This window comes from Onychostruthus taczanowskii, unplaced genomic scaffold (assembly GCF_017590055.1).
Source record: "Onychostruthus taczanowskii isolate IOZ18803 unplaced genomic scaffold, ASM1759005v1 scaffold14, whole genome shotgun sequence".
In the NCBI taxonomy this organism is placed as follows: domain Eukaryota; kingdom Metazoa; phylum Chordata; class Aves; order Passeriformes; family Passeridae; genus Onychostruthus; species Onychostruthus taczanowskii.
Genome location: NW_024498573.1, coordinates 414660 through 441650, shown reverse-complemented (window position 1 = coordinate 441650; position 26991 = coordinate 414660). Strand labels below are relative to the sequence as shown.

General features: G+C 59.0%; 1 protein-coding gene across 1 annotated transcript; it reads left to right on the top strand.

The window, feature by feature from the left end:
* Positions 1–442: 442 nt before the first annotated feature.
* SH3RF2 (SH3 domain containing ring finger 2) lies at positions 443–24032 on the top strand. The gene is made up of 8 exons (XM_041397493.1): positions 443–814; positions 13052–13309; positions 14915–15226; positions 19226–19320; positions 21465–21635; positions 21838–22046; positions 22558–22907; positions 23725–24032. Exons 1-8 carry the CDS (start codon positions 443–445, stop codon positions 24007–24009), a joined length of 2052 nt encoding a protein of 683 aa, XP_041253427.1. The 3' UTR covers positions 24010–24032.
* Positions 24033–26991: the final 2959 nt, after the last annotated feature.

The following is a 26991-nucleotide window of genomic DNA, read 5'->3' as shown; positions in this document are numbered from 1 at the left end:
CAGCACCAGCCGGTCGGGGCTGATGTTTATCGGGCGCTCTTATCTCCTGAGCTGTGAATTCTCCCGTGCCGTGCCCGCCCTGCGCTCGGCTCGGGGCAGCGCCCGCTCCGCTCCCTGCCCGGCCCCGCTCCGGGACCCTCTGGCCGGCCAGCAGCACCGCGGCTCCGGGGCTCAGCCGGAGCTCAGCCGGAGCTCCAGCTGAGTCAGGAGTGACTCATTCGGAGCCGGCTGCGGGTGCGATTGGCTGGGAGCGCAGCTCTGGATGTAGGTGGCTGCGCTCCGCGCTCCGGCAGCGCAGCCCTGCTCCCTGCTCCTCGCCCTCCGTGCAGCATTGCTGCCTCAGCCAGGCTCTGCTTCTCGCAGGAGGGCATCTCGGGCGGCTCCGGTGGATGTGGGGTGTGGATGGCCCCGGGCCCGCTCCTGAAGGGGCTCTGCACTGAAGATGGATGACTTGGCTCTCCTTGACCTGTTGGAGTGTCCCGTGTGCTTTGAAAAGCTCGACGCCACAGCAAAGGTGCTGCCGTGCCAGCACACGTTCTGCAAGCCCTGCCTGCAGAGGATCCTGAAATCCCAGAAGGAGCTGCGGTGCCCCGAGTGCAGGACCCTGGTCCTGGGCAGCATTGAGCAGCTGCCCTCCAACCTGCTCCTCATTCGCCTCCTGGATGGAGTCAGGTGCGGACAAAACGTCACCAGGTTTGGCTCGGTCCAGAGGTCGGGGCTCCTGTCCTCCCCCGCCTCCATCAGGAGGGTCCCCAGGGGGCTGCAGCTGCACCAGCACCGGCTGGCAACGAATCCCCGGATCCACATGGAGGGGGTAAGGATGTTCTTCGTTCTTTCTTCTGCCCATGAGCTTAGAAAGGTTCCTGCCGTGTGCCCAGAGCCAGGAACCTCCTCTGTTAGCAGCACTGCAGAGTGCTTGAAGTGGGACTGAGTGTTTTGTGTGCAAATTTGGCTGCTCTTTCAATGTGGTATTTGACTGTTTCAAGCTCACTACAGCAGAAATTGACTTCCAGGCTGAGACAAAGCCAGCCTGCCCTTCTTACAAAAACTTCCCAGCAGCTCTTTTCTCAGATTTCAGATGCTTCTGGCTTTTGAGGGCATTTCAGGTGCTTGGACTTTCAGGCAGTACACTGCTTTTGACTGATAGCAATTAAGTCAGTAATTGCAGAGCTGTAACTGCTAGTGGTGGAGAAGGTATTTCCATAGCTGCACCTCAGTTTCTCTGCACTGGAAAAGAAGGGGGGGTGCCCAATGCAGCTGCTGTTGTTCTGTCCAAAGTTCTTGGAAGTTCACTAGTTAAGGATGTTAAATTTGACTCACTTATGACTGTACCTAGGGATGATTTACTAGGCTAATTTTAAAATTCTAAGTTAGTTCCATCATTTTCTTTAACAATACAAACGCTTTTCTTGAGTAATGAGGACAGGATATTAGATCTGTTAAAAGAGCTTGGCTTAGTTGGAATTTAGGGTAGAGGCTTGTGGCTTCACCTTTACCACATTATATTCCTGGATTTCCATTTCTCTCACCTGAACTGCTCCGTACAATGCCTCTAAAGCCTCTTAGTGACACTCAAAAGCTTGGCTGAAGGGGCTGCGGAGCCCCAGAGCCTGCTCAGAGCTGCAGAGGTGCTGTGCCCCGCGCTGGAGCCACGCAGCCGTGGCTGTGTGCTGTGGGTGTGAGCTGGCATGGGCACCCAGGGAATCTCTGTGGTGCTGATGGGGATCTGGATGGGTCACACACCAACACCGGGCACCCCTCGGGAGCTCCTCTCCCTGGTGTTCCCCTGTGCCAGCCTGGGCCTGAGGTACCGTGTCCCCTTCCCGGAGCACTGCCTGGCACAGCACAGAGGGGCAGGGTGGGTGACACTGCCCAGCCCAGGGCACTGCCTGGCACAGCACAGAGGGGCAGGGTGGGTGACACTGCCCAGCCCAGAGCACTGCCTGGCACAGCACAGAGGGCACAGGACCAGGGCAGGGTGGGTGACACTGCCCAGCCCAGAGCACTGCCTGGCACAGCACAGCCAGGGCAGGGTGGGTGACACTGCCCAGCCCAGGGCACTGCCTGGCACAGCACAGAGGGGCTCGGGACCAGGGCAGGGTGGGTGACACTGCCCAGCCCAGAGCACTGCCTGGCACAGCACAGAGGGGCAGGGTGGGTGACACTGCCCAGCCCAGAGCACTGCCTGGCACAGCACAGAGGGGCACAGCACAGAGGGGCAGGGTGGGTGACACTGCCCAGCCCAGGGCACTGCCTGGCACAGCACAGAGGGGCAGGGTGGGTGACACTGCCCAGCCCAGGGCACTGCCTGGCACAGCACAGAGGGGCAGGGTGGGTGACACTGCCCAGCCCAGAGCACTGCCTGGCACAGCACAGAGGGCACAGGACCAGGGCAGGGTGGGTGACACTGCCCAGCCCAGAGCACTGCCTGGCACAGCACAGCCAGGGCAGGGTGGGTGACACTGCCCAGCCCAGGGCACTGCCTGGCACAGCACAGAGGGGCACGGGACCAGGGCAGGGTGGGTGACACTGCCCAGCCCAGAGCACTGCCTGGCACAGCACAGAGGGGCACAGCACCAGGGCAGGGTGGGTGACACTGCCCAGCCCAGAGCACTGCCTGGCACAGCACCAGGGCAGGGTGGGTGACACTGCCCAGCCCAGAGCACTGCCTGGCACAGCACCAGGGCAGGGTGGGTGACACTGCCCAGCCCAGGGCACTCTCCTGCCTGCAGCACAGGGCCAGGGCAGGGTGCAGCAGGTCCTTGGGCTGCCAGGGCTCCCTCCACAGAGCCCTGCTGGGACCCCCCCAGCCCCCGGGGAGCTGCAGGAGCTGCTGGGGGACAAACCATGGTGCAAGGGACGAGCCGTCCAACAGGGACAGCTTTCAGGCACTGCCATCCCTGGCAGCACTCCAGCTGACAAGGAGAAGGTTGTAGATTTTCCAACTGGACTCTCCTGGCCCTGGATAAAAGAGCACAAGTACGCTCGTCTGGCTTTCTTCTCTCTCACTCATTTCATGTTTCTTTAACTGGTTCTCAGGACATGTAGGAACTTGCTGCTGGCATATAAAAGCAACATCCATCCATGCAAAGCTCCCAAAAGCTTTTAGGACCAACTTAAGACCAAACTCCTGGAAATCAGCAGAGCCAGTGAGCACTGAGGGAGCTGTGGCTGGCTCCCTGGCACTGGGACAGCCCTCTGAGCTCCTGTGCCTCTCTGGGAAGGGATATAAAGCACATTACACTGAAACACTCTTAGACTTAATTAGTTACTTAATTATAAAACACTTTGGAATCCTCTGCTGCAAGGTGAAGAATGCAACGTATTAGTCACGTTTTGGTTTTAGTGGTTTTAAATACATTACATTACTTTGGCTACTCCAGTGGGGTGTTGATGGATTTGGAGCCTCCCCTGAGCTGGCACTCGGTGACAGCAGCACGTCACCCAGCACAGCAGGGACACATTTGAAAGTGCAGTGCAAGATGAGACAGTGATGAGGGTGACTTGTCATCACCCTACCCCATGGTGCTTGAGTTCCAGGGTCACCTGAAGGAACCTGGGTAAGCAGAGACCTCCAGGTGCTTGTGAAGCTCAGAGCAGGTTGTTTTTGTCAGGAACCACGGTGAGAGCAGCTGCCCTGCCCTGCTGCTCACCCCACCACTGCTCTCCCCTGGCTACTCAGAACTGCAGTGCCTGCTGCAGCAGAAGGTCACGGCCCCCCAAAACCAGACTGCCCCAGGCTGCTGATCACCCCCTGCTCTCCACCACCTCGTGCCACAAAGAGAACACCCCTGACGTGCCTGTCACAGCTCTGCAGCCAGAGCCACCACCCAGCCAGGACAGGGGCCAGCCTTTGGTTTTGCCAAGGCTGTTCTATGAATAAACTCCCCTCACTCCCTGGAGCTGAGAACATCACAAGTTTGATCAAAGTTTCTCTCTCAGCAGAGACGCTTCCTTGCCAGCTCTTTGCTCTTCGTGCTCATGAGCATCCATGGAGGCAAAAAATCAAATCAATCCCTCATCACCCAGCCAGCCAAGAGCTGGTCTCCTTCGGAGCAGGAGGAGGGAGCAGGCCCCCACGGAGCTGCTGGCTTAGCACAAACACAGCGCTGCTTTGCGGTCAGGAATTTCCCAGAGCCAGTTGTTAAAAACCAGGGAATTTTCTAATTACAGCCCATCCCAAGCGATTTATTTGCTGGCATTTAAATCCCTTTTGAATCCACTTCCTACGAGCTAGCGTGGTGTGGGCACGTGCTGGCTTTGTGCACGTGGAGCCGTCCGTGTGTGCCGCGGCCACGCCGAGCCCCCAGCCCCTGCTCTGCCCACAGCTGCCCCCCACACCTCGGCCAGGCCCGCAGATCCTGAGCCCCATTGCAGGGAGGACCTCGGATTTTCAGCATCTCCGCATAATAAACCGTCTGGAATTTAAGAATAAAGGGCCTTGCTGGGAGGTGTATGTGCAAATGAGCCACGCTGGAGCCTTTGAACTCCTCGGAGCCGCCCCTGGCATGTGCCAGGTGTGGGTACAGCTTGTGCTGGAGCTCCTCCTGGCCTGGCCCAGCCCCAGCGTGAGCTGGTGAGCGAGCAGAGCGTGAGTGCTGAGCTGTGCAGGAGCCTCCCTCGGCCCTTCGGGGGGCAGGGTGACCCCTGCACCCGGCCAGACCCCGTCCAGGCGCCGAGCCCGGCTGCTGGGCTGTGTCATGGCAGCATGGGACAGTGAGCCAGAGGAAAAAAGTTCCGAGTGTGACAGCTTGCCTTAGGAAAGCACGGACCACGCAGATTTAACTGTGACTTGGGCTATTTTCTCTTTGCATGAACTGAGTGCTCAACACCCCCTTCCAGCATTTCATGGGAGATAGACAGATAACACCTCTATTGGGATAAAAATACTCTGCACTCCAACGTCCCACCTTCACACGGACGTCTATAGATAGTGCCTGCGTCTTGGTATTTTCTTCTCCTCCAGAATCATCTCCAACTCCTTTCTGCCTTTGACAGACAGGACTTGGATTGCTGGAGCTTCTCGGAGTCTTGCTCAAAGCAAGCTCCATGTTTGCACCTGGCAGAGGCAAGCGAGTTTCCTGGCCTCCTCACTGAGCCAACCCCCTTCCCACCCTCCCAAAGGCCCCAGCAGTTCCTGTGTAGTCCCAGCAGTGACCCCACAAGGTGTGTCCCATCCCTCGGGCTGGCCGAGCGCTCTGGGGATGTCACCCACCCGTGGGTGCTGCCCCGGCCCGGGCTGGTGCTGGCTCCTTTCCCCCAGAGCATCCTCGCAGCTGCTGGGGTGGGTGGGGGTCACAGAGCCCCTCAGCAGGACACGGAGATGCTTCATGTGGCTACAGAATTCTGAGTGGTGGTACGGCCTTTCTGGAGGAAGGATTTGTCCCCATCTCCTCCATTGCCGTGTCCCATCTGGGCTTGTCTCGCTCCAGCAGAACGAGGAGCTGCTCCCACAGTGCTGCTGGCACCCTGTGCCAGGCATCGGTGTGTTTTCTCCCTCTGCATGCAGTTTTAGCACTTTTGCCTTCTTCAAAGGGAGTGAGGTCGGCGTGGGCTGGTGGGTGACGCAGCCCCTGAGAGCTGTGTGAGCAGCAGAGCCAGCACAGGGCACCCCTGGTACCACCTCTGCTGAGGAAACCCAAAGACCTCCACGGCCAGCAGCAGGAGCCAGTTTCCCTGGTTTTACAAAATTAGGTAAACCGAGCTGCAAACACATAAAAGTGTTTTAATTTGTTTCCAAGGCAATGAGTCAGGCTCAGATGGCGAGTCAGGAATAGCACAGCAGGGCTCCTCTGCTAGCTCACCTGCGCAGAGCCGGGGTCAGCCGGGAGCCCCAAAGTCTGAGTGCCCCTGAGTGCCCCTGAGTGCCCCTGAGCACCCCCTGAATGCCCCTGAGTGCCCCTGAGTGCCTCCTGCATGTCCCCTGAATGGCCCTGAGTGCCCCTGAGTGCCCCTGAGTGGCCCTGAATGCCCCTGAGTGCCCCCTGAATGTCCCTGAGTGCCCCTGAGTGCCTCCTGCATGTCCCCTGAATGGCCCTGAGTGCCCCTGAGTGCCCCTGAGTGCCCCCTGAGTGCTCCTGAGTGCTCCCTGAGTGCCCCCTGAGTGCCCCTGAGCGCCCCTGAGCGCCCCCTCAGTGCCCCTGAGTGCCCCCTCAGTGCCCCTGAGTGCCCCTGAGTGCCCCTGCATGCCCCCTGAGTGCCCCCTGAGTGCCCCTGAGTGCCCCTGAGTGCCCCCCCTCACACCCTGCTGCTCTCTGGCCACTGTCCCGGGGTCCATGGGCTGGCACTGGCCTGACTTTGTGGTTTTCCCTGCCGAGGGAAGGGTGGGCAGGAGGCAGCGTGCCGTGGAGCTCTGCAGGGTGCAGGGCTGGGGCAGCAGCGTCCCGAGGGCCGGGACAGCTCTCCCTGCTGCCAGGTCTCAGCCTGCAGTGCCAGGCCCGGTGCCCACTGGCAGAGGTTGCCCAGGGCTGGCAGCGCTGGTGAGGAGCCACAGCAGCACTCCCTTTCCAGCACAGGGAGGGCCGGGGAGCAGCGGGAGGGAGCAGGATGCCGGTTCCTCCCTGCACAGTAAACAGCCTCTTGTGAGAACCGTGCTGCTGAGGCAGAGCATCATGACCGGGCACGCCGGGGGCTGACACGCTCTGTTTTCCGTGCAGCTTAGAGCCATGACACACAGCCCAGCGCTGCCCGGGCCTGCCGACGGCAGCAGGGCTCCTCTGATGCCGCAGCAGCCAGCCAGGAGCCGGACAGGCTTTCGTGCCCACTGGGCAGCCCCAGCCCGCCGGGAGCCCCGGCCGCGTCCTCTCTGTCCTCTCCCAGCCCCGTCCCTGCTCTCCCTGTGCCCGCCCTGGGTGCTCCTCCTGCCCACCCGGGTGTCCCCCGTGGTTCCCCCAGGCAAAGGGAAGCAGCAGCGTCCCCCTGGCAGCCGTGGGGCATCCCCAGCTCGGGGCATCCCCAGCTCAGGGCATCCCCACCTCGGGGCATCGCCGGCTCGGGGCATCACGAGCTCGGGGCATCCCCAGCTCAGGGCATCACCAGCTTGGGGCATTGCCAGCTCAGGGCATTGCCAGCTCAGGGCATCCCCAGCTCGGGGCATCCCCAGCTCGGGGCATCCCCACCTCGGGGCATCCCCAGCTCAGGGCACCGCCAGCTCGGGGCATTGCCAGCTCAGGGCATTGCCAGCTCGGGGCATCGCCAGCTCAGGGCATCACCAGCTCAGGGCATCCCCAGCTCGGGGCCTCCCCAGCTCAGGGCATCCCCAGCTCGGGGCATCCCCAGCTCAGGGCATGGCCACCTCGGGGCCAGGCGTTCCCGGGGCTGGCTGCCTCGGCAGCTCTCATCCTCTCCTTCAGAGAAGCTGCTCTGGGTTTGCTGTAATCATTTCCCCCATTCTCCACGCCGCCTTTGCATTCCAAAGCCAGGCCAGAAGTGCCAGGAGCCTGGGTGCCGTGGTGCCCCAGGGCTGTGAGTGGGCACGGGGGCTGGGTGCTCCCAGCCCCTCTGCAGCCGTGCAGACGGAGCAGCACAAAAGCAGCTCAGTCCGTTCAGTTCCCATCCCCAGCATGTCCCCGTGGTGGCCAGCTGGCTCAGGAGCCGGTGGCCACCAGCAGCAGCCGTGGCCAGCGCTGGCCTCCCCTCTGGGCAGGCCCCGAGGGAACGGGGCAGCTCCAGGGCTGACGTGAGCAGGAGGGACTGGCTCTGTTCTCCCTGCTGCACAGAGTCTACGTGTGCTTGGAAGGCAGGAACAATCCTCCTCGGGGAAGAAATAATGCAGAAACCACCCAACTGTCTGAATCCTCAGAATATAATTACGTGAAGAGATTGAAATGACAAGTTCACTTTTGAAGGTTTTGTTCTCTGTGACAAGGCTGAAGTTATCTCCTCTGCCGAAATGCAGAAAAACAGAATTGTAATGGCAATTAATTTACATTCAAATAGCTCTTTTCATCCACCTGGATCCTGCAGAGCCCTGAACTGTGCTAGCTGAGCACACAAGCAGGTGATGGGGCTCATTCATGCCATGGAGACATGGGCAGTCGTGTCAGGATGTTGGAGGCAGCTCTCAGGAGTCAGAGTGGATGGAGATGTTATTGATCATCTCCATGAAAAGGCAGTGTGTCCTTCGGTGTCAGTGGTGGGTAACAGCCAGCTCCAGGGCTCAGTGCCACTCACAGCTCAGCAGAGCAGGGCTGTGCCCTCAGGTCTGTGCTGGAGTCACTGCCTGCCTCAGGGGAGGCATCCCCAGTGCCCGGGGCTGCCCTGTGTCCTGCACAGGTCCGAGACACCCCCCCTGTGGGGCAGCTCCTGTGACCCCCAGACTGGCACCGGTCCCTTGGGGTTCACTGCAGAGGCATTCAGCAGGACGGGCACAGGGGGAAGCTGCTCCAGGGCATTCCTGCCCGGGTCAGGAAAGTCACAGCTGGGCAAACACCGGTGCAAGCCGGTCTGAGGCCACTCCTGACCCATCTGCCAGCAGCATCCCCGCTGTCCTGCTGGGCTCTGGGGGACAGCCCCGAGGTCAGCGGCAGAGAATCAGGAGGAAGCAGCCCTGGCCAGCCAGAGGAGCTGTCCCAAGGGTCCCGGAATCAGGAGGAAGCAGCCCTGGCCAGCCAGACTGAGGAGCTGTCCCAAAGGTCCCCTGCTGCTCTCCCAGGTCCATCCCCGTCCCTCTGCTGGCCCTGCTGGTGAGGACGAGCACGGGGGCTCAGGAGGGTGCCACCGGTGTCACCAGCCGTGTGACACCGAGCTGTGCGTGGCGGGGCTCGGGGCTGGGTGGCTCCAGCCCAGACCCGTTCCTGGCCTCGGCCTCCCCTGGCTGCTGTTGGCAGCCCTGCTCCCTGGGCTGGTGCCAAAGGACAAGGTGTGGGCACTCCAGCTCCCAGCAGCAGCCTCTCCCCTTCCTGTGCTCCTGGCTTTGCTGCCGGTGGTCCCTCCCCAGCCAGTGGCACTCGCTGCTGCTCCTTCTCCTTTTTGTAGATTCCCTTGCCCAGGGCAGGGGTCGTTCATGGGCCCCCCTGCCAGCTGTGAGGAGTCATTTCAGCTCCTTTCAGACAACCACAGCGTGCACTTCTCTGCCAGGAAGAGATGCCCCACTTGCTTCCTCACACTCATATACGTATTTTTAATCTTTGTTTTGTGCAGAGGGAGACTCAAAGGCATTGGATGGCTGCCCAGCGCAACCGATGCCAAATGCCAAAAATAGTGAAAAAAATAAAATCTTTTCTCCCTTATTGGCCTCAGATCCGCTGAGAATGGGGACAAGGAGTTGAAGTGCATCTGCCATGACCATCCCTGCTGGCAGAGTGGCCAAGGAGAGAAAAGCATCTCCCCCAGACATGCTGGCAGGAGAGGCTCCAGCAGAGCAGAGCAGGTCCTGCTCCCCCTGCCAGGGCCACACTCTGGCCGGGACCGCCTCTCCCTCTGCCCTCAGCCACCCCCGGCACTCCTTGTCTTTATCACAGGTTAATTAGCACCCCAGTTTCTGCCTTTGCAATTAACCTACTTTAAATAAAGCAAAACAGATCCCTCGCAGAGGATCTGGGGCAGCCGGGAGCGGGCAGAAAGCAGCCCTGGCTGAGAGCAGCTCGGAGCTGCAGCCACAGCAGGGAGGTGCTGGCCTGGTGCCCACCTCGGGGGCTCCCCTGGCCCACCCCAGCTCCAGCACCGTGCCTGGCACTGCAGGGGTCAGGTGTTCTTTCCTACACCCTACAAACACGGTAAAAAACGTGTGTTTTACACGCATGACTATGTGTGTCCTTCTGAAATCCCCAGCTTGCAGCTTTATTTTGTGACAGGGCACTTCAGTTGCTGCCTGTGGGTAGGTAAAGGCTTAGTTTGCGTCCCAAATGAAGTTGGGAAATAGGTGGGATATTTTTGGCTCAGTGTCTGAATTTATTTTAAAAAAAAATTGAAATTACCAGAACCTACAGACTTTGGAAAAAGCTGACTTGGGTTGGGAGATTTGAAAGGGCAGAAAGGTGTGAGGAAAGGGTTAAAGAGGAGGGGAAGAGCTGAAGGTTGTGAGTGTGGTCAGAGGAAGAAGGAGCCCGTTCATCCAACCCTCCGTGCATGCGAGTGGAGGGCTGTGCTCAGCCAGAGCTGCCCCCACAATCACTCCTGTCCCCCTGGGCTTTGGGTGTTTGTGTGCATGCGAGTGGAGGGCTGTGCTCAGCCAGAGCTGCCCCCACACACTCCTGTCCCCCTGGATTTTGGGTGTTTATCCCAGCCTGCCCTGCTGAAGAAAGAATATTCCAGACTCCCAGCACTCTGTTGCTTGCTCCCCGTTCCCGGTCAGCACCAGGCATGCATTTCATTTCGGAGTTTCTCTTCTTTTTAATGCATTTCCATAACTCGTTCATGCTGCCTTTAATGTTCTGCTGAATCCTGCCATTCCCTCACCTCCCAGACGTTGCTGCTCCTCCTTCCCAAGCCCTGCTCACCCTTTGTGAAGGTCCCATTTGTGTTCTGGCTGCTCCTGAGGCGGTGCCAGCCCTGTGCTCCTCGTGCCAGTGGTGCCAGCGTGGCTCTGAAGGAGAGCTGCTGTCCCCAGCCTGTTCTCCTCGTGGCAAGCTCACCTGTCCAGGTGTGTGTTTGCCCCCACGGATGTGATCCTGGTTTTCTGGTGAGAGCAGCACTGGCCAAGCCTCCCTTGCCCCTGTCCTTTCTCCCAGCAATGTGCTGTCAGTGTCACTGAGCCAAGCACATCTGTTTACTCTGAGCACAAATTAAGAGAGAGAATGACTTAATTAGAACTAAACATTCAACTAATTGCTTCCCATTTCAAAGACTTTGAAGTAAAAGCAGAACATGAGATTTTTCTCATCTTGGTTCCTTTTCCCTACCAGGCATCAGGGTTTGGGGATGCTGGAAGATGCCCTCTTTCCAAAACTGTAACTATTGCCGTGGGAAATTCGATCTTTCCCACACTTCTAGAAACTAACGTTGAGATTCTTGCTTCTACCTCCTGAGCTCTGAAAAGGGGCTGAGAGAGAGGGAGCTCTGCAGGAGCCCTGCCTGAGCCCTGGCCACAGACACAGCAGGATTTGGGGAAATGCACAGGAAAAGGCAGGAAGTCTGGAATGTGTCACTGGAGTCTGCTGTGGGATGGGTGGGAGGGGGTGACTGTGGCTTGGAGAAGCTGCAGGGCACTGTCTTCACCATGCCACAGCACCTGGCAGCCTCTGGAGACAGGAGAAGGACATTCCAGAGCCGCAGAGCCCCGGCAGGAGCAGCGGAGCAGCCCCTTGTCCCTGGGCACTGGCACGTCAGCCTAAAGCTGGCCAAGGCTCCAGAGCTAGGGACAGCCCCAGCTGCCCAGCTGGCCAGCAAGGAGCTCAGTGGGGCAGCTGAGAGGGCAGAATGGGGCTCAGCATTTGGGTTATCCCTGAGGAGAGGGCAGACTGGGGCTCAGCACCTGGGTTGTCTCTGAGAAGGCAGAAGGAGCTCAGCATTTGGGTTATCCCTGAGGAGAGGGCAGAATGGGGCTCAGCATTTGGGTTATCCCTGAGAGGGCAGAAGGAGCTCAGCATTTGGGTTATCCCTGAGGAGAGGGCAGAATGGGGCTCAGCATTTGGGTTATCCCTGAGGAGAGGGCAGAATGGGGCTCAGCATTTGGGTTATCCCTGAGAGGGGAGAATAGGGCTCAGCAGCTGGGTTATCCCTGAGGAGAGGGCAGAATGGGGCTCAGCATTTGGGTTATCCCTGAGGAGAGGGCAGAATGGGGCTCAGCATTTGGGTTATCCCTGAGGAGAGGGCAGAATGGGGCTCAGCATTTGGGTTATCCCTGAGAGGGCAGAATGGGGCTCAGCATCTGGGTTATCCCTGAGAGGGCAGAATTAGCTCAGCATTTGGGTTATCCTCTGAGGACAGGGCAGAAGGGATATCAGCATTTGTGTTATCCCTGAGAGGGCAGACTGAGGCTCAGCATTTGGGTTATCCCTGAGAGGGCAGACTGGGGCTCAGCATTTGGGTTATCCCTGAGGAGAGGGCAGAATGGGGCTCAGCATTTGTGTTATCCCTGAGGAGAGGGCAGAATGGGGCTCAGCATTTGGGTTATCCCTGAGGAGAGGGCAGAATTAGCTCAGCATTTGGGTTATCCCTGAGGACAGGCCAGAATGCAGCTCAGCATTTGGGTTATCCCCAAGGAGGGGCTGCAGCCTGCCCAGGGCCCTCACTGCAGGCACAGCAGAGCCCCAGGCAGAGCTCAGGGACAGCAGGGCTCAGCACAGCAGCTCTCTTAGGGCAACCTGGCCATTTCACCTGGCTCAGAGTCAAGATCACAAGGTGCCTGCATCTCTTCTGGGTTTGCCATGTCTCTTCTGTGTCACATTACACTGCAGCAATGGTAACATGAGCCCAGCCCTTCCCAGCACGCAGGAAAAGGCTGGATTAAACCACAGTCACACGTGTTACAGCAGGGATGGGGCCACGGGAGCACAGAACCTGCACTCACCTTGCTCTGCTGTGTTCTCCTGGCAGGTGACAGCCACCAGCTCAGCTGGGTGATGGCTGCGACCTCCAGTCCCTCTGAACTAGAAATACCTGGGCCATTAAAATAGATATTGTGTTGGAGGAGCCCTTATAGCAATAAGATCCCATGGGAAGACTAGTTGAAGGCCTTAACTGTTTCTTAATATTCTTAAACAAGTCCAGCCTGCTTTTCATCTTGATACAAACTTAGCATAAGTATTTGGGAGCTCGTCTTCATTAGCAAAACCCATCAAGGAAGGATGTGGGTAGTTAATCCTAATAAATGCACGCTTAAGCCTCAGACCTGCGCATGTTTTTTCCCCTGAATTAGGAGTGTTTTTGGGGAGCTGTGTGTCAGCCGAGCTGCAGGGGCTAATAAATGCACGCTTAAGCCTCAGACCTGCGCATGTTTTTTCCCCTGAATTAGGAGTGTTTTTGGGGAGCTGTGTGTCAGCCGAGCTGCAGGGGCTAATAAATGCACGCTTAAGCCTCAGACCTGCGCATGTTTTTTCCCCTGAATTAGGAGTGTTTTTGGGGAGCTGTGTGTCAGCCGAGCTGCAGGGGCTGTTTCTCGTCCCCGCAGGTGCCGCGGGCCAGGGCGCTGTACACGTACCGCGGGCACGGCCCCGGCGAGCTGCGCTTCAACAAGGGCGACACCATCGTGCTGCTGCGGCAGCTGGACGAGAACTGGTACCTGGGCGAGCTGGACGGCGCCAGCGGCGTTCTCCCGGCCAGCTCCGTGCAGGTCATCAAGCAGCTGCCGCTGCCTCGCCCTCTCTACAGCCTGGAGCTGCGGGGCCGGGACAAGGCGGAGAGCCGGGACACCCCCACCTTGCCCAAGGTACCCCCGCAGCACGGCCCCCAGCCCCTCGGCAGCTCCCCTCGGCCGCCGGAGGAGCCCCCAGCCCCTCGGACCCCGCCGCGGCACGCAGGGGGACAGAGGGACAGAGGGACAGAGGGACAGAGGGACGCGGGGGACCCGGGCAAGACAGAGGGACGCGGGGACCCGGGCGGTGCCAGCTCTGCCCAGGACGGCCCCAGAGACCTTCCAGCCACCCCCTCGCTGGCAGAACGCTGCCAGCCCTGGTCCAGACGTTAATCCGTGCAGCTTAGCTTGAGATGCAGGGTGTACATGGCACCGGCACCTGTTCCTAGAAATAAAATTAATGCTTGTAGTGCCCATAATTACAGCAAGCTCTGCTTTGTGGCTGTTTATAGGAGGACACAAGCAAAACAACTTATTTGAAGGGCTAATATATATTTTTAAATGACTTTTCATTTAATGAAATTATTTTAGCTTCAGTAATGGCTTATTCAAGTCTGGCATTGAGAGACACAAGTTAGTTAAGGGACACAGACAGCCACCAAGGAATTAGAAATTAATTCTAGAGAAGGCAAAGGCAGGGCTACTGTGGGAGACACGAGGCTCTCCTGGCTCTGACATGCAGTTTGTGCCCCACTTCATCGTGTCTCCTGGGATTTAGATAGGCAGAAAAACATTTCCAGTTTGCACACACAGAGAAATGACAGGATGGCCGTGGCATGTGTGTACCTACATGCACACTGAGGGCTTTAAGCATTATTTTGGAGAGGGAAAATGAGAAAACTGCCCCTGTTGTAAAATGCCAACATCTGGGAGCCACCTGTACCTCTCCTGCCATGGTCTCCCTGTCCATCCCAGGCATCGAGCACATTGCCTCCCACGAGTGGGTGAGAATCTCAGGTTTTGCAATTCATTAATGTCAGCAGTAAATCATGATTAATTCCTCTGGCACCCATCGTGGTGAAAAACGCTGTCACCACATGCCCTTTGCTACTAACACCCTGATCAGCAGTTTCCAAGAAGTTCTGTGTGAACACTGCCCGTATGCAAAACCAGGGCCTGCCTCATCAACCCTGTCCTTGGCAAGCCAGGGGTTTTTCAGTGGAAGCAGCATCAAGCCATGAATGTTCAGGCTGACAGAGCTGGAACTGGGTGGATGTAATCCTGCTGGGAATGCAGTGGGGGCCTCTCTGAGCCCGTGCCATACCCTCAGCTGCAAGATGCTCCACGTGTGCCAGCACAGATGGGGAAAGGGCGATGAGTCCAAACATCCCTTCTAATCCAGAGTTAAAGTTATCAAGTACAGCTCTGCTGGCACCTCTGCCAGCCAAAGCTCTGGACAAGGAGAGTGTCAGGGGGAGCGCTCATCCTCAGTAACCCCTTGTCTTAGCACAAGTTTTAAAAACCAATTTTAATTTCGCTGTCATCTTTGAATCGGAAATTTTACACCCAGAGCTTGTCACTGACACAGGATGAGAGAAATGACAGAGCCCCAAGATTTTAAAGACAACCCGGTAAAGGTAACGCCACCCGACCCCTGCTGCCGGAGGGAGAGGGCAGCAGCAGAGGAGGGCTGTGCGGGGGTAACTTCTGACCCCCCCGTGCTCCCGTTGTCTCTTGCAGCCCAGCCCCGCGGTCCAGCAGCTCCTGCAGGCCAAAGGCCGCTGGTCCCCGCCGCCCAAGGGCTCGTCCCTGCGCTCCAAGGCCAAGGCTGCGGAGCCGGCCGCGTTCGCCAAGGCGCCCGAGGCGCGGCGGAAGAGCCTGCGGCAGTTCTCCATCACCACGGCGCTCAACACCCTGAACCGCATGGTGCACGCCCCCGCCGAGCGCCCCGCGCTGCACATCAGCTCCCCCGTGCTCATCAGCTCCAGCAACCCCAGCGTGCCCACCCAGAGCAGCGAGAGAGCCGAGCCGCCCTGCAGCGCCCCGCTCCAGGTAAGGGCTCAGCCCCAGCCCGGGGTGGTCCTGGGGCACGCGGAGCCCGGGGCCGGTCCTTCCCCTCCAGGCAGAAGAGTCTCGTTCCTTCTGCCCACTCTGACCGGAGATCTGAGCAGGGAATCTTCACAGATATCTGATATGGGAGGGAAAGGGGCTTTTGCATTGATAGGACCTCTTTCATAGTGCAGGTTGCTCCGCTTTGCTCCTTTTCAGAGCAGTCACGCAGCCCCTGGCAGTCCGTGTCCAGGCAGGAGCACCCAGCAGGCACTGTGTCCTGGGCACCAGCCTGCAGAGAGCTGGGATGTGATACCCCGGGTTACAGAGGGGAATCAAACCCTACAGGAGTTCCACAATTCAACTGGAACTGTATCCTCTCTCTCTCGCCCCCAAAAGGGTCTTTCCCAAAATTCTTGGTGTGAAGCCCTGCCAAGAGCAGAAACGAGAGAGGGGACATGTCATGGCTGGGCCTTAGAAGGGTTGGAAATCGCTTTTTTCCCATCAGCAGCGCTGCTGCCCGAGGTTCGCAGGGGCACCTGTGCCGTTTCTGGGGCTGCACAGGATGCAGCTTTCCTTCTCCACCTCTGGCTTTGGGCTGCAGAGGCCGAGCTGCAGGGCTGGGATCCCTTCCAAGCCCGGCTGGGCACTGCCAGGGTGGCAGGGAGCCGCGGGAGCAGGGGCTGCACCCCGGACAGCAGCAGCCCTGGCCGAGCCGGGGCGGGGGGCTGTGCCGGGGGCTGCGGGGCTCCCCCCGCGCCTCCTGCCCGCCTGCCGTTCCCGCACCGGCGGCAGGGCCGACTCATCTGGCCCATAAAAGGGAATTCCCAGCGCTGCCCCAGCCTCCTCCTCCGGCTCCCGCTTCCCCTCGGGCTCGGCTGGAGCCAGAACCAGTCCGCGGGGCTGCGGCGGCCGTGTCTGTGCATGTGCCTCTTGTGCAAGCGGCTGTGGGGCGAGGGCAGCGGGGCACCCACGCCCTCCCTCTGCGCCGCTGGAATCTCTTCCCAGCACAACCCAGCTGATCCCCCGCGCTGGCAGTCCTGGCCGGACCGACCCGGAGCTGCTGCTGTGCCCTGCACAGGGGAAGGGAGCTGCTGTCCCAGCACCCCCGAGCCATAAATGATGGGAGCCGGGCGGGCGCGGTGCCCAGAGCTCCGCCGTGGGACGGGCAGGGCGTCCCTGGCACAGGGACACTCCCAGCAGGGACCTGCCTGTGTCAGCAGAGCCGGGGTCACATCGGTGACACGCCAGAAAGGGAGATGGAGCCAGAGAGGGAGAGGCAGGGAAGTAAGGAAGTAAGTCTTACAAGGACTTGCAAGGTACTCGTGGGAGATCAGCAAGAGTGCTGAAATCAGTTGTACGTGACTCGAAAATGTTTCTCCCAATCTTTTTTCCCCTCTGCGTGTTGCAAATGCAAAGGCAGCTTTGAGGATGCTCTAAATGATGGCTGCTCCCAGGCACAGGGGAACACAGAGGTGAAAACCATGGAGCTTGCCCCCCAGAAGGGGACATTTCAACACACTTCCATCAGGAAAAACAGCAAAAGGCTGTCATTTTGTTCCAATGCAGAAAAAAAGAAGCTCCAAATATCCAAATTTCAAGCATTATGGTAATTAATAAAACAGAATTATAATTTCCAGTCAACTTTATGAGCACCTGGTCCAATCCTGCCTGGACTAGAAAACGAGGAATGCAGAGAAGGTTTGAAGCTGACCTGCTACTCCAGGTCCGAGACAGAAGCTGGAATTACTGGGGTGTTTTAATTAATTTAATTTACTGGAGAGCACCAGAGCGGGTGAGTCACTTTTCTGTTTCCCTAGGTCCTTGCCAAGCCAGTGCTCCAGCAGCGCATTACAGACATGACCACTAGGAATTAGATTTGAAACGAACATGAGATTAAAGCCCCGGCTTGCATCATTAAAGATGCTGTGGCCGGTGCTGGAGAGCGCGGCTGCCAGCCGCATCCAAGCGCGGCGGCGTTCCGCTGCCCTGCGCTCCCCGCCGCGCTGGCAGCGCTGTCCCCCCGCTGCTGCCCCGGCCCGGGCACGGCACGGCCAGCGCTCCGTGTCCCCTCTCGGCGCGGGCAGGGCTGGCTCCGCACCGGAGGGAGCGCTGCTGGCAGCTGCTCAGCCCGGGGAGTCACACCGTGCTGCAGGAGGGACAGCCCGGGAAAAGGGACAGCCCGAGAGAAGGGACAGCCCGAGAGAAGGGACAGCCCGGGAAAAGGGACACCCGAGAAAAGGGACAGCCCGGCAGGAAGGACAGCCCGAGAAAAGGGACAGCCCGAGAGAAGGGACAGCCCGGGAAAAGGGACACCCGAGAAAAGGGACAGCCCGGGAAAAGGGACAGCCCGAGAAAAGGGACAGCCCGGCACAAGGGACAGCCCGGCTGAAGGGACAGCCCGAGAGAAGGGACAGCCCGAGAGAGGGGACAGCCCGGCACAGGGGACAGCCCGGCAGGAAGGACAGCCCGAGAGAAGGGACAGACCGAGAGAAGGGACAGCCCGAGGGAAGGGACAGCCCGGGAAAAGGGACAGCCCGAGAAGAGGGACAGCCCGGGAAAAGGGACAGAAAGGGACAGCCCGAGAGAAGGGACAGCCCGAGAGAAGGGACAGCCCGGGAAAAGGGACACCTGAGAAAAGGGACAGCCCGGCAGGAAGGACAGCCCGGGAAAAGGGACAGCCCGAGAGAAGGGACAGCCCGGCACAAGGGACAGACCGGCACAAGGGACAGCCCGGGAAAAGGGACAGCCCGAGAGAAGGGACAGCCCGAGAGAAGGGACAGCCGGAGAGAAGGGACAGCCCGAGAGAAGGGACAGCCCGGGAAAAGGGACACCCGAGAAAAGGGACAGCCCGGCAGGAAGGACAGCCCGAGAGAAGGGACAGCCCGAGAGAAGGGACAGCCCGGCACAAGGGACAGCCCGGGAAAAGGGACAGCCCGAGAAAAGGGACAGCCCGGCACAAGGGACAGCCCGGCTGAAGGGACAGCCCGAGAGAAGGGACAGCCCGAGAGAGGGGACAGCCCGGCACAGGGGACAGCCCGGCAGGAGGAAGGGGTCCCCAGGATGCCGGGCTGCCTGCTGCTGCCTGCTGCTGCCTGCTGCTGCCTGCTGCTGCCTCCCCGCCGCGCTCTCCGCACGCCCAGCGCAGCTGCCTGCTGCTGCCTGCTGCTGCCTGCTGCTGCCTGCTGCTGCCTCCCCCGCCGCGCTCTCCGCACGCCCGGCGCAGCACGCCGTGCTCCATCTCCCCCGCCCAGGGCTGCAGTGCTGCCAGCGCCGCTGCAAGGCTGCAGGGCAGAGGCAGAGGGACACGTCAGAGTGTGCCCAGGTGGCGCAGACCCGCACCTCTGGTAGCTGGGACCCTGCAGAGCCCAGCAAGCACGAGGGACGCAAAACCAACCTCGGAAGGAGAACAGAAACAGCCCCAGGCGGGCCCTGGGTCGGGGGTCGTGGCTGGATGCTCAGCAGACCCCGGCACAGGACACCCAAGGGCCCAGGCCTCACCTCAGAGACCCCCTCGGGGGGACAGCATCATCATCATCATCATCATCATCACCAGCCCAGCTGGGAGAGGAGAGCTGCTCGTGGCCTCGGGGGGGGGACAAGGAGCCACCCACAGCCGGCACAGCTGAAGGCACAGTGACCTCAGAAACGGGGCTGGAGCCCCAGGGACCCCTGTGAGAGCCCGGAGGGGACACTGTGGTGGCTGGTGCCACTCTGCAGGTGCCAGTACAGTGGGGAAGGACCAGGTGGGGGTCGCTCACAGGGCCTCGATGATCCTGGAGGTCTTTTCCAGCCTAAATGACTCTGTGATTCTGAGTCTTCCTCTTGCTGCCTGGTCTTCCTCTAAGTCAAATTTTCCAGACTCTTCCATTTCCTGAAAGGTCTCCGGTGGTTTTTTGGAGGGTGGGTGAAGCCAGTCAAGTGTTAGCTGCTCCTCCAGTGGCTGAAAGGAGCTGATAACCAGATTAATAATTTGTTTTCTTTGCTTCCTTTCTCCCACAGGTCAGCACCTCTTACTACCCCTCAGCAGGACCCCTGGGGCCCCCGGCAGCCATCGTGACCCTTCCCCACCTGCAGCACCACGGGCCAGCTTACCTGTAAGGAAACTGGGACGCTTTGGGGCACGGGTGTGGTTTTTGGGGCACAGCTGGCTGCTGCCAGGCAGGAGGAGCAGACAGCAGGGCACAGCTCGGATCCCAGTGCAGATCCAAGCAGGAATGTGCCTGGCTGGTCTTAGCCAGGGCTGGCAGAGACCTGCCACCACAGCTGAGTGTGTCTTTCTGCCTCCCTGCAGTCTCTGTGGAGAAACAGTTCTGCCTCTTTGTCGATAATACATTTTAATTTCATTTAAGCGTAAAGAAACTAATTACTCCTTAAGTGCCCCTAGTTATTTATCCTGAAACCTTCATGGCCACTGGTGTTTTGAACAATCCAATTTCTGAAAACTTTCACAGAGTTAAAATTTGCAGGTAGTGCTCTATGATGATTACATGAAGGTGAGATTCACCGCCCTGGCACTTCAGTAAAGCATCTAAAATAACAACACTGTTCACTCAGCACCCCTGGTGCCCAGAGCAGCACCCACAGCTCAGCTCTGTGCTGGGACCCACACACACCATCATCAGCCAGCCAAGACTCCAGCACACAAATAACCCAAAGGACAAGAGAACTCCCAAGACCTTAAAACAATTTGCAGAAGGGCGGTGTGGGAGCAGCCAGCAGCTGCCTGGTTTGCCCAGGTGCAGTGTCAGAGCAGCACCTGCAGAGCCTCCCCTCGAGGTGGCTCCTGAGCAGCTGCAGGAACACCCCGAGCCCCGCTGGGCTGGGCCAGGCCCAGGGAGCCCCTCACACACCAGCCCAGCAGGGCAAACCTCCAGATGCCTGTGCTGAACAGGAGAGAGAGAAACCCTTCTGAGAGGTCTGGGGCAGCCCTGACTATCCAGACACCCTGTCTGTTGTTTGTTTGGTAAATAACACCTGATACTTGGGGTGTTGGGCTGTAACTCATTGATTCTTAGAGCAGATCACATTCCCCTTGGAAAAAACAACAGTGCAATTAAATGTGTTACACTGGAGACAAATTCAAGGTCTTTAAGGAACAGATAGGGAAAAGTTTTTTGAAATACACCATTTTCTTTTGCTGCTGTTTTGCTGTGTGCTCATGTGTGGGTCAGAGAGAAGAACAAAGCTTCAGCCCTCGGTCCCAATCCCAGAATCACAAAAGAGAGGTCATGGGGGGATTTCAGACCAATTTCTAGTCTGATTTCCTCACTGTCTTGGAGTGGAGTCATGTACCTCCTCCTACCTCCTGCTCTGTCCATTCTCCATGGCCTCCAGAGGCTGGGACTCCTGTCCTTGTGTTCCAGTCAAGGAGGAGGAGGCAGGGAGCCAGGGAGAGAGGAAGGAAGGCAGGGCAAGAGTGGTGTTCTTCCCTGCTCTTCCAACACCTCCTGGTGATGCTCCAGGCAAGCAGATCCAAGGCCTCTGGCTGCAAGGGCAGAATTGCCTGGTGCTGTCTTGAGCACCATAACTGTGCTCTTTCAGGAGCTTTGCCTTAGGACAGGTACTTGTCAGGCCCTGATCCGTGTTTCTGGTGGGGCACTCGCTGTGTGAGGTGCAGAGCAGCAGCTCCCTCCCCCCAGCATTTGTCACCCTGGGCTGGCACTTCTGGGACAGAAACCATTTCCTGGGGTGCTTTGTTCCCCATTCCTGCTGGCTCTCCTTTTATCCACGTCCCCTTTGGCCTGAGGTGCCAGGCTGTTTCCTGCTGCGAGGTCTCTCCACAAACGGCAGCACCCAAATGCTCGGTGCAGCACTGGCTGAGGAGGCTGCAGGCAGGGTCAGCAGCATCCCCCCCTGCAGGGTCACACCTCAGAGCTCCGGGATGCTCCAGGCAGGGTCAGCAGCATTCCCCCCCTGCAGGGTCACACTGCAGAGCCCCGGGATGCTCCAGGCACAGCCAGCAGCATTCCCCCCCTGCAGGGTCACACCTCAGAGCTCCGGGATGCTCCAGGCACAGCCAGCAGCATCCTCCCCCTGCAGGGTCAATCCATGGGGCTCCGGGATGCTCCAGGCAGGGCCAGCAGCATCCTCCCCCTGCAGGGTCAATCCATGGGGCTCCGGGATGCTCCAGGCAGGGCCAGCAGCATCCTCCCCTGCAGGGTCACACCGCGGGGCTCCGGGATGCTGCAGCCGCCCCGCCCGGGGCAGTTCTGCCTCCCCTCATGCCCTCTCTCCCCAGGTGCGTGGCTCTCCACTCCTACGCGGCTCACGGACCAGACGAGCTGGAGCTGCAGAGGGGAGAAGGGGTCCGTGTCTTCGGCAAGGAGCAGGACGGGTGGCTGCGGGGCATGTCCCTCGTCACCGGCAGGGTCGGCCTCTTCCCCAGCAACTACGTCGCTCCCCTCTTCAGGTCTGGGACTTCTTACATGAAACCAAAACGGGGAGAGGGAAGGGGGTAACACGTAGAACTTGGGGTGCTCTTGCTTCCACAGAGAACCCAGGGCAAGGCATCCCCCCAGTACTGACAAGAGACCCCCCAGAACTGGCCAGGGCCAGGGGTCCCCGTCCAGGTGGGATGGCACCCGGCAGCCCTCGCCCTTCTTTTCCAACAGGAAATCCAGTCTCTCCGACTCGAAGATGCCTGCCCTGTACACCTCATGGACGCTGTCGACCTCCTCGCTGTCCTCGCAGGGGAGCGTGTCCGAGGGCGGCCCGCGGCAGAGCCGGGCGCTGCGGCCGCTGCTGCTGCCCGTGCCCGTGCCCGCCCCGGCCCGGCCGGCACCGGCCCCGCTGCGCCGCGGCCGCGGCAGCGCCAGGAGGAGTGAGTGCTGGGGCCTGGGAGGGGGCAGGACGCGTTCCCAAAAAGCACACCCGCGTTAATGGTTAATGGTCCCTCAGCCCCGCTCGGCCCGGCTCTGGCCGCTCCGGGAATTCCAAGGGGTGTGACTCAGGGTGGAAAAATCCCTTGCAAAGCTTTGCGCAGAGCTCGGCGGTTGTATTCTTTACAAGGAGGCCGCAAGGTTTATCTTCATCCCAGACACGCGGTTTTGTAATGCACTCCCAAGAGTATTTGGGGAGCCCAGTGTGTGTTCCCAGCCCTGGCTAGCGGAGCAGCTCCTGGGGGCGGCAGTGCCCTGGCAGGGGTCCCTGTCAGTGCTTTCACACCGAAAGGGGTCCCGGTGCCCAGGGGTGGGCGCAGGGTGACCCCTGGGAGCTGCAGCCCCACACACAGAGTGCTGTGAGCGGGGCTGCTGGCGCGGGGCTGTAACTGCGCTGTAACTGCGCATTTTGGATTCCTGACCAAATGCCTTTCCGTGGTCCTCGCTCCCCAGACGGATCCCTGCAGAGGCCAGGACAGGCAGGGACCCCCGTGCAGATCACCGGCTCCCTCAGGCGTCCCTCGGCTGCGGGGCGACCTCAGCACTTCCAGCTTTACCCGCACGTCAGCTCGGTCCCCCCCGGAGCTGCCGTGGACGAGACAGCGAGGCCCAACTCCTCCTATGAGGCTGCACCGGCGCTGCTGGTCCGGGCAGGGGAGAGCCGAAGCCCGTCCGTGTGCAGCTCGGTGATCCTGGACGCCAAAGACCCCTCGGCGAAGAGCGAGGCAGCTCCGAAGCCGCCGGCATCAGCCCCGCCGTCCATCCTGGTGAAACCAGAAACCTCCCGCAACAGCGCCGAAAAGGTACGGCCAGAACCCGCCCGAGCCCCAGAGCATCCCCCGGCACCAGCGGCGTCAGGGCCAAACCCCCCCGGGCTTTGCTCCATCCTCAGCAATTTCTTCCCACAGAAATCGCTGGGACTGACACATGCTTTAGGAAATCGGGTATTGGTGCTGCCGACGCAGCTGATCCGATTAAGCCCTGGGGAAAGGCAGGGCGCTGCAGGGCTCTGTCCCTGTCACCAAGCTCAGTCACAAGCAAATCTCGATACTTTTCTGAGGTCATAAATTGGGCAAGAATCTGTGAGTTTGGGAGCCAATGCCACAGAACTGGTGTCAGGCAGAGCTTTGCAGAACTCCCCCGTCTCCCTCATGTCACTTGGGCTGAGCCATTTGGAATGGGAATGGGAATTTCTTTCCTTTTTGGCAGCCAGAGAGAAATTTCATAAAGGTAAAATCATTCTGAAAATTGCCCTTGTGACAGCTTCCCTTTCCCACAGCACCCAAAGGCGTGCCCAAATCGTTCCACATGCCCCCAGGAGCCCAGCCAACCTCAGAGCTCCCAGGCAGCTCAGCATCAGCTGAGAGCCCGCGGCCCTGCGAGGGCAGGATCTCCTGGTGCCTCCGGCTCCCAGCCCGCTCTCCCCGAGCTGCCAGCCCTGCTGCGCAGCTCCCCGGGCTCTCTGCCCCTGCCACCGGCCGCGCATCGCCCTGGGCGGCTCTGCCCGCACGCTGCCCCGCGGGACCCGGCCCCCCAGCACATCCCCGGGGCTCCGCAGGGGCAGGGGGCGCGGGCAGGCTCTGCAGCCCCCGCCTGACTCTGGCCCCCTTCTCGCTGCAGCAAGTGAAGACGGTGAGGTTCCAGAACCACAGCCCGCCGCCGCCCAAGCGGCACAGCCTGCAGCCCTCGCCGAGGCTGCCCCGCAGCAGGACCGAGCCCGGCCCCGAGGGGCTCCTGCCCGAGCCCCGCCTGGGCCCCGAGCTGCTGCTGCTGTACTCGCCGCGCCTGGGCTCCAGCCCCCTGCACCCGCGCCGGGCGCTGCACCCCAAGGCGCTGTCGCTGGACCTCTCGGGGCAGCTGACCTTCCCCATCAAGAAGAGCTACAGCAGCATCTCGGCAAACTGAGCGGCTCACCCGCGCCTGCCTTCCCCCCGCTCCTGCTCCGCTCCAGCCCCGCATCCTCCCCAGCGCCCCCGGGCAGGGGCCGCTCTCCTGCCCGCCCGCACCTCGGGAGCTGCGGGGCTTGCGGGAGCTGCGGGCACCTCTGCGGGACCCGCAGAGCCCCGGGCTGCCCGAGCGGGGCTCCACAGAACCCACCCTCCCCGGGTCCCGCAGCGGCAGGGGAGCAAAGCGTGCAGGTATCGGAAGGAGTGTCGCTCGCTTTGATCTCCCCAGGGCTGCAGGAAAGCCCGCAGAGATCTAACACCGGCTCATTACCTGCCTGCCTCAGGATAAAGAAACCATAAATCAGAATCAGTCAGCTCCTGGCTGGTGGTTCATGCTGCCTTTGAGGGGAGAGGGTCACTCAGATTTTTTGTTAGGCTGGTTGCTTGCTTGCTTTTCTCATTGGTTTTAGCCCGGGAATTTTAACACAGAAGCCTAAAAGGTGATTTGGAAGGCAAAGAGCCAGTGGAAGGGGCTTTGCCATCACTGCAGTCACGCAGGCTCTGCAGCGAGGGCACTGAATCTCCCTTCTCCTCATTGCTTGTTCTCCTCTGTCACCTGTCAGCTACCTCCTGCCCATGAGCTCCTTCCAGCCCCTCCACCGCCCGCCCACTCAGACGTGGCTGCTGTAAATATCTTCAGTGGGATTCATGGGTTTCAGATGCATGAAACACTGTCTGTGTAAGAGAGAGCAGAACTCAGAGCTCACCATGCCCAGACCCCGCTCTGCCCCAGCAGCCCCAGCTCTGGCTTCCAGCTCATCCCAGTCCAAGCGTTCTCCTTGAACCCCAGGGCAGCCAGCAGAGCTCACAGCTGTGCCTGCTCTCCGCCAAACCTCTGCACAGCAGATTTGGGGTTTCATGCTCAGTTTCCTCTGCTGGTTTATCCCTCACAGCTCCCAGCCCAGCTGCAGGCACGGCCGCCCTCTCCTGACAGGAGGAGCTGTGCTCCCTCCAAAGCTGCCCTGAAATCCCATCCTCGGTTCCCTGCGCACAAACCCGGGGAAGGAACTCCACTGTCAATGCAGACTCCTCAGAGGAGGACATTTTTTCCTAAAACTACACAGAGGGAATGGATAAAACAATTCACTACGCCACAGCCCCTGGAGCTTCCCTCTTCCAGATTTCCTGTTTGTGGAGCAGGAAAGCTGGGTCTGCCTGCGGGATTTTCAGTGGCACGGCAGCCTCCAAGGCACAGATCTGTTGTCACTCTGTGCCCTCTGTCAGTACTGCAGCTCCTGCAGAAACACCCCGGCAAGCTGAAAGCAAGCTCTGTGCCCAGCTGTAAAAGGTGGCAGTGGCTGCAAAAATCAAAAATGAGGGTGAGTCCAACTGAGCGAAGCCACCCCAGAGACAGCTGAATGCCTCAGGGGGGAGAGACAGAGTGCTGGCTCTGTGCTGAGCCTGCCATCCTCTCAAAGCTGGAGCAGAAGGCAGCTGGCTCTGTGCTGAGCCTGCCATCCTCTCAAAGCTGGAGCAGAAGGCAGCTGGCTCTGTCGCTGGGACACAGCCACACAGCCCAGCACACCCAGAAATGAACAGGATTTGCACTCAGTCCCTCAGCCCCTCTCTCCAAGAACTAAGAATGCAAACACTGGCTCTAAAAGGTTTAAGCTGGAAGCACCAGAGCAGCCTGGGACAGTAAAATCACACATTTATCATTCTTAGGAGGTTTATTCACTGCCCAACAGCCACTGCAGTTAATTTGTGAAGCAGCGTGTTTGAAGCGTAATCACAGCTCAAGGCTTTTCAGGTTTTTTGTTATAAACTTCAGTACCCGTTCCATTTGAAAAGCAACACTTCCAAATATCCATGAAATCAGTGTTCAGAACCCCAAAGTGCCCACGGGGGCTCCTCTGGCTGATCCCTTTGTGCGTGTTCCCAGCGGGATCCATCAGATCCGAGGCTGCCTGGGGAGCAGGGACCCCAGGGGCAGGTTGGGGAGGGTGCTGAGGGGGAAAAGATCTATCTACACCAAAGTTACAGCCAGAATAGATCCTACAGGCAGAAGGGGTCAACAAAAGTCCCCTAATCCTTTCCACGACCCAGCAGGGAGTGCCATTGTCTACTTTCTGCATCCAGCCCAGGGAATGCTCCAGTGAAATGTCACAGCCAGGTCACCATCACTTAGAAATCATAAATTACTATTTTTACATATATATATATATCTTAGAAACAGTAGGATGCATAACATTTGCTTAGTTGGTGATGGGTAGGAGGAATAAATAAAATATGTTTAGTTTATTGTTCAGAGACACTTGTAAAAATCCAGGGATGCTGAGTATTTTTTCCATGAAGTGAAGTTCATTTTTTAAAAAGGCTTTTTCAATTTAAGGTACTATTTGGGAGAAAAGTCAATAAACAAGAAGATATTAGTTTACTGTTTTGTATTAATCCTCAAGCTATTTATTTTGTATTTCTGTAAAAAAAAAAAAAAAAAAAGCAATGGTTTAAAGACATTTTAAGTTTTCAGAAGTTTATTCATCTAAGTTTATAGCACTAATGCTTAGCTCTGTAGCCTGTAGATAATTAAATTAATTGGGGCCAAATGGATTACAGCCCCTTATGCACTGCAAGCACTGGGGGGTGCACTGGGGAAAATGGGGCTCAGGAAAGCTTTGGCACCCACCGTGTGAGACACCAGCCTCTGGGAGCTGCTGTGGCACCATTAAAACCTTTTGCATGAAAGCATGTTTACTTTCACTTTCTTATTTCAGGTTTTGCCTGTTGGGAACAGATGGCAAGGGGAGGAGGGGGTGAGCTGGGCGAGAGGGTCACCTGGCTGTGGGTGTGAAATGGAATAAAAGCATCCTGAGGCAGCAGGCAGGAGGGAATAAACAATGATGAGACCCCAGCCATCCAGCTCAGCTGACCATCATGCTCCTTGCCTTGTCACACAGCTGCCACCTGCCAGGGCCACCCTCTCCCAGCAGGCAGCACCAGG

Excerpts from the sequence above, each read along its gene's own strand:
- SH3RF2 (XM_041397493.1), top strand. The coding sequence starts at position 443 with ATGGATGACTTGGCTCTCCTTGACCTGTTGGAGTGTCCCGTGTGCTTT. Across the intron at positions 21,636-21,837 it reads TACGTCGCTCCCCTCTTCAG|GAAATCCAGTCTCTCCGACT; the intron begins GTCTGGGACTTC and ends CTTTTCCAACAG. Across the intron at positions 22,908-23,724 it reads CCCGCAACAGCGCCGAAAAG|CAAGTGAAGACGGTGAGGTT; the intron begins GTACGGCCAGAA and ends TTCTCGCTGCAG.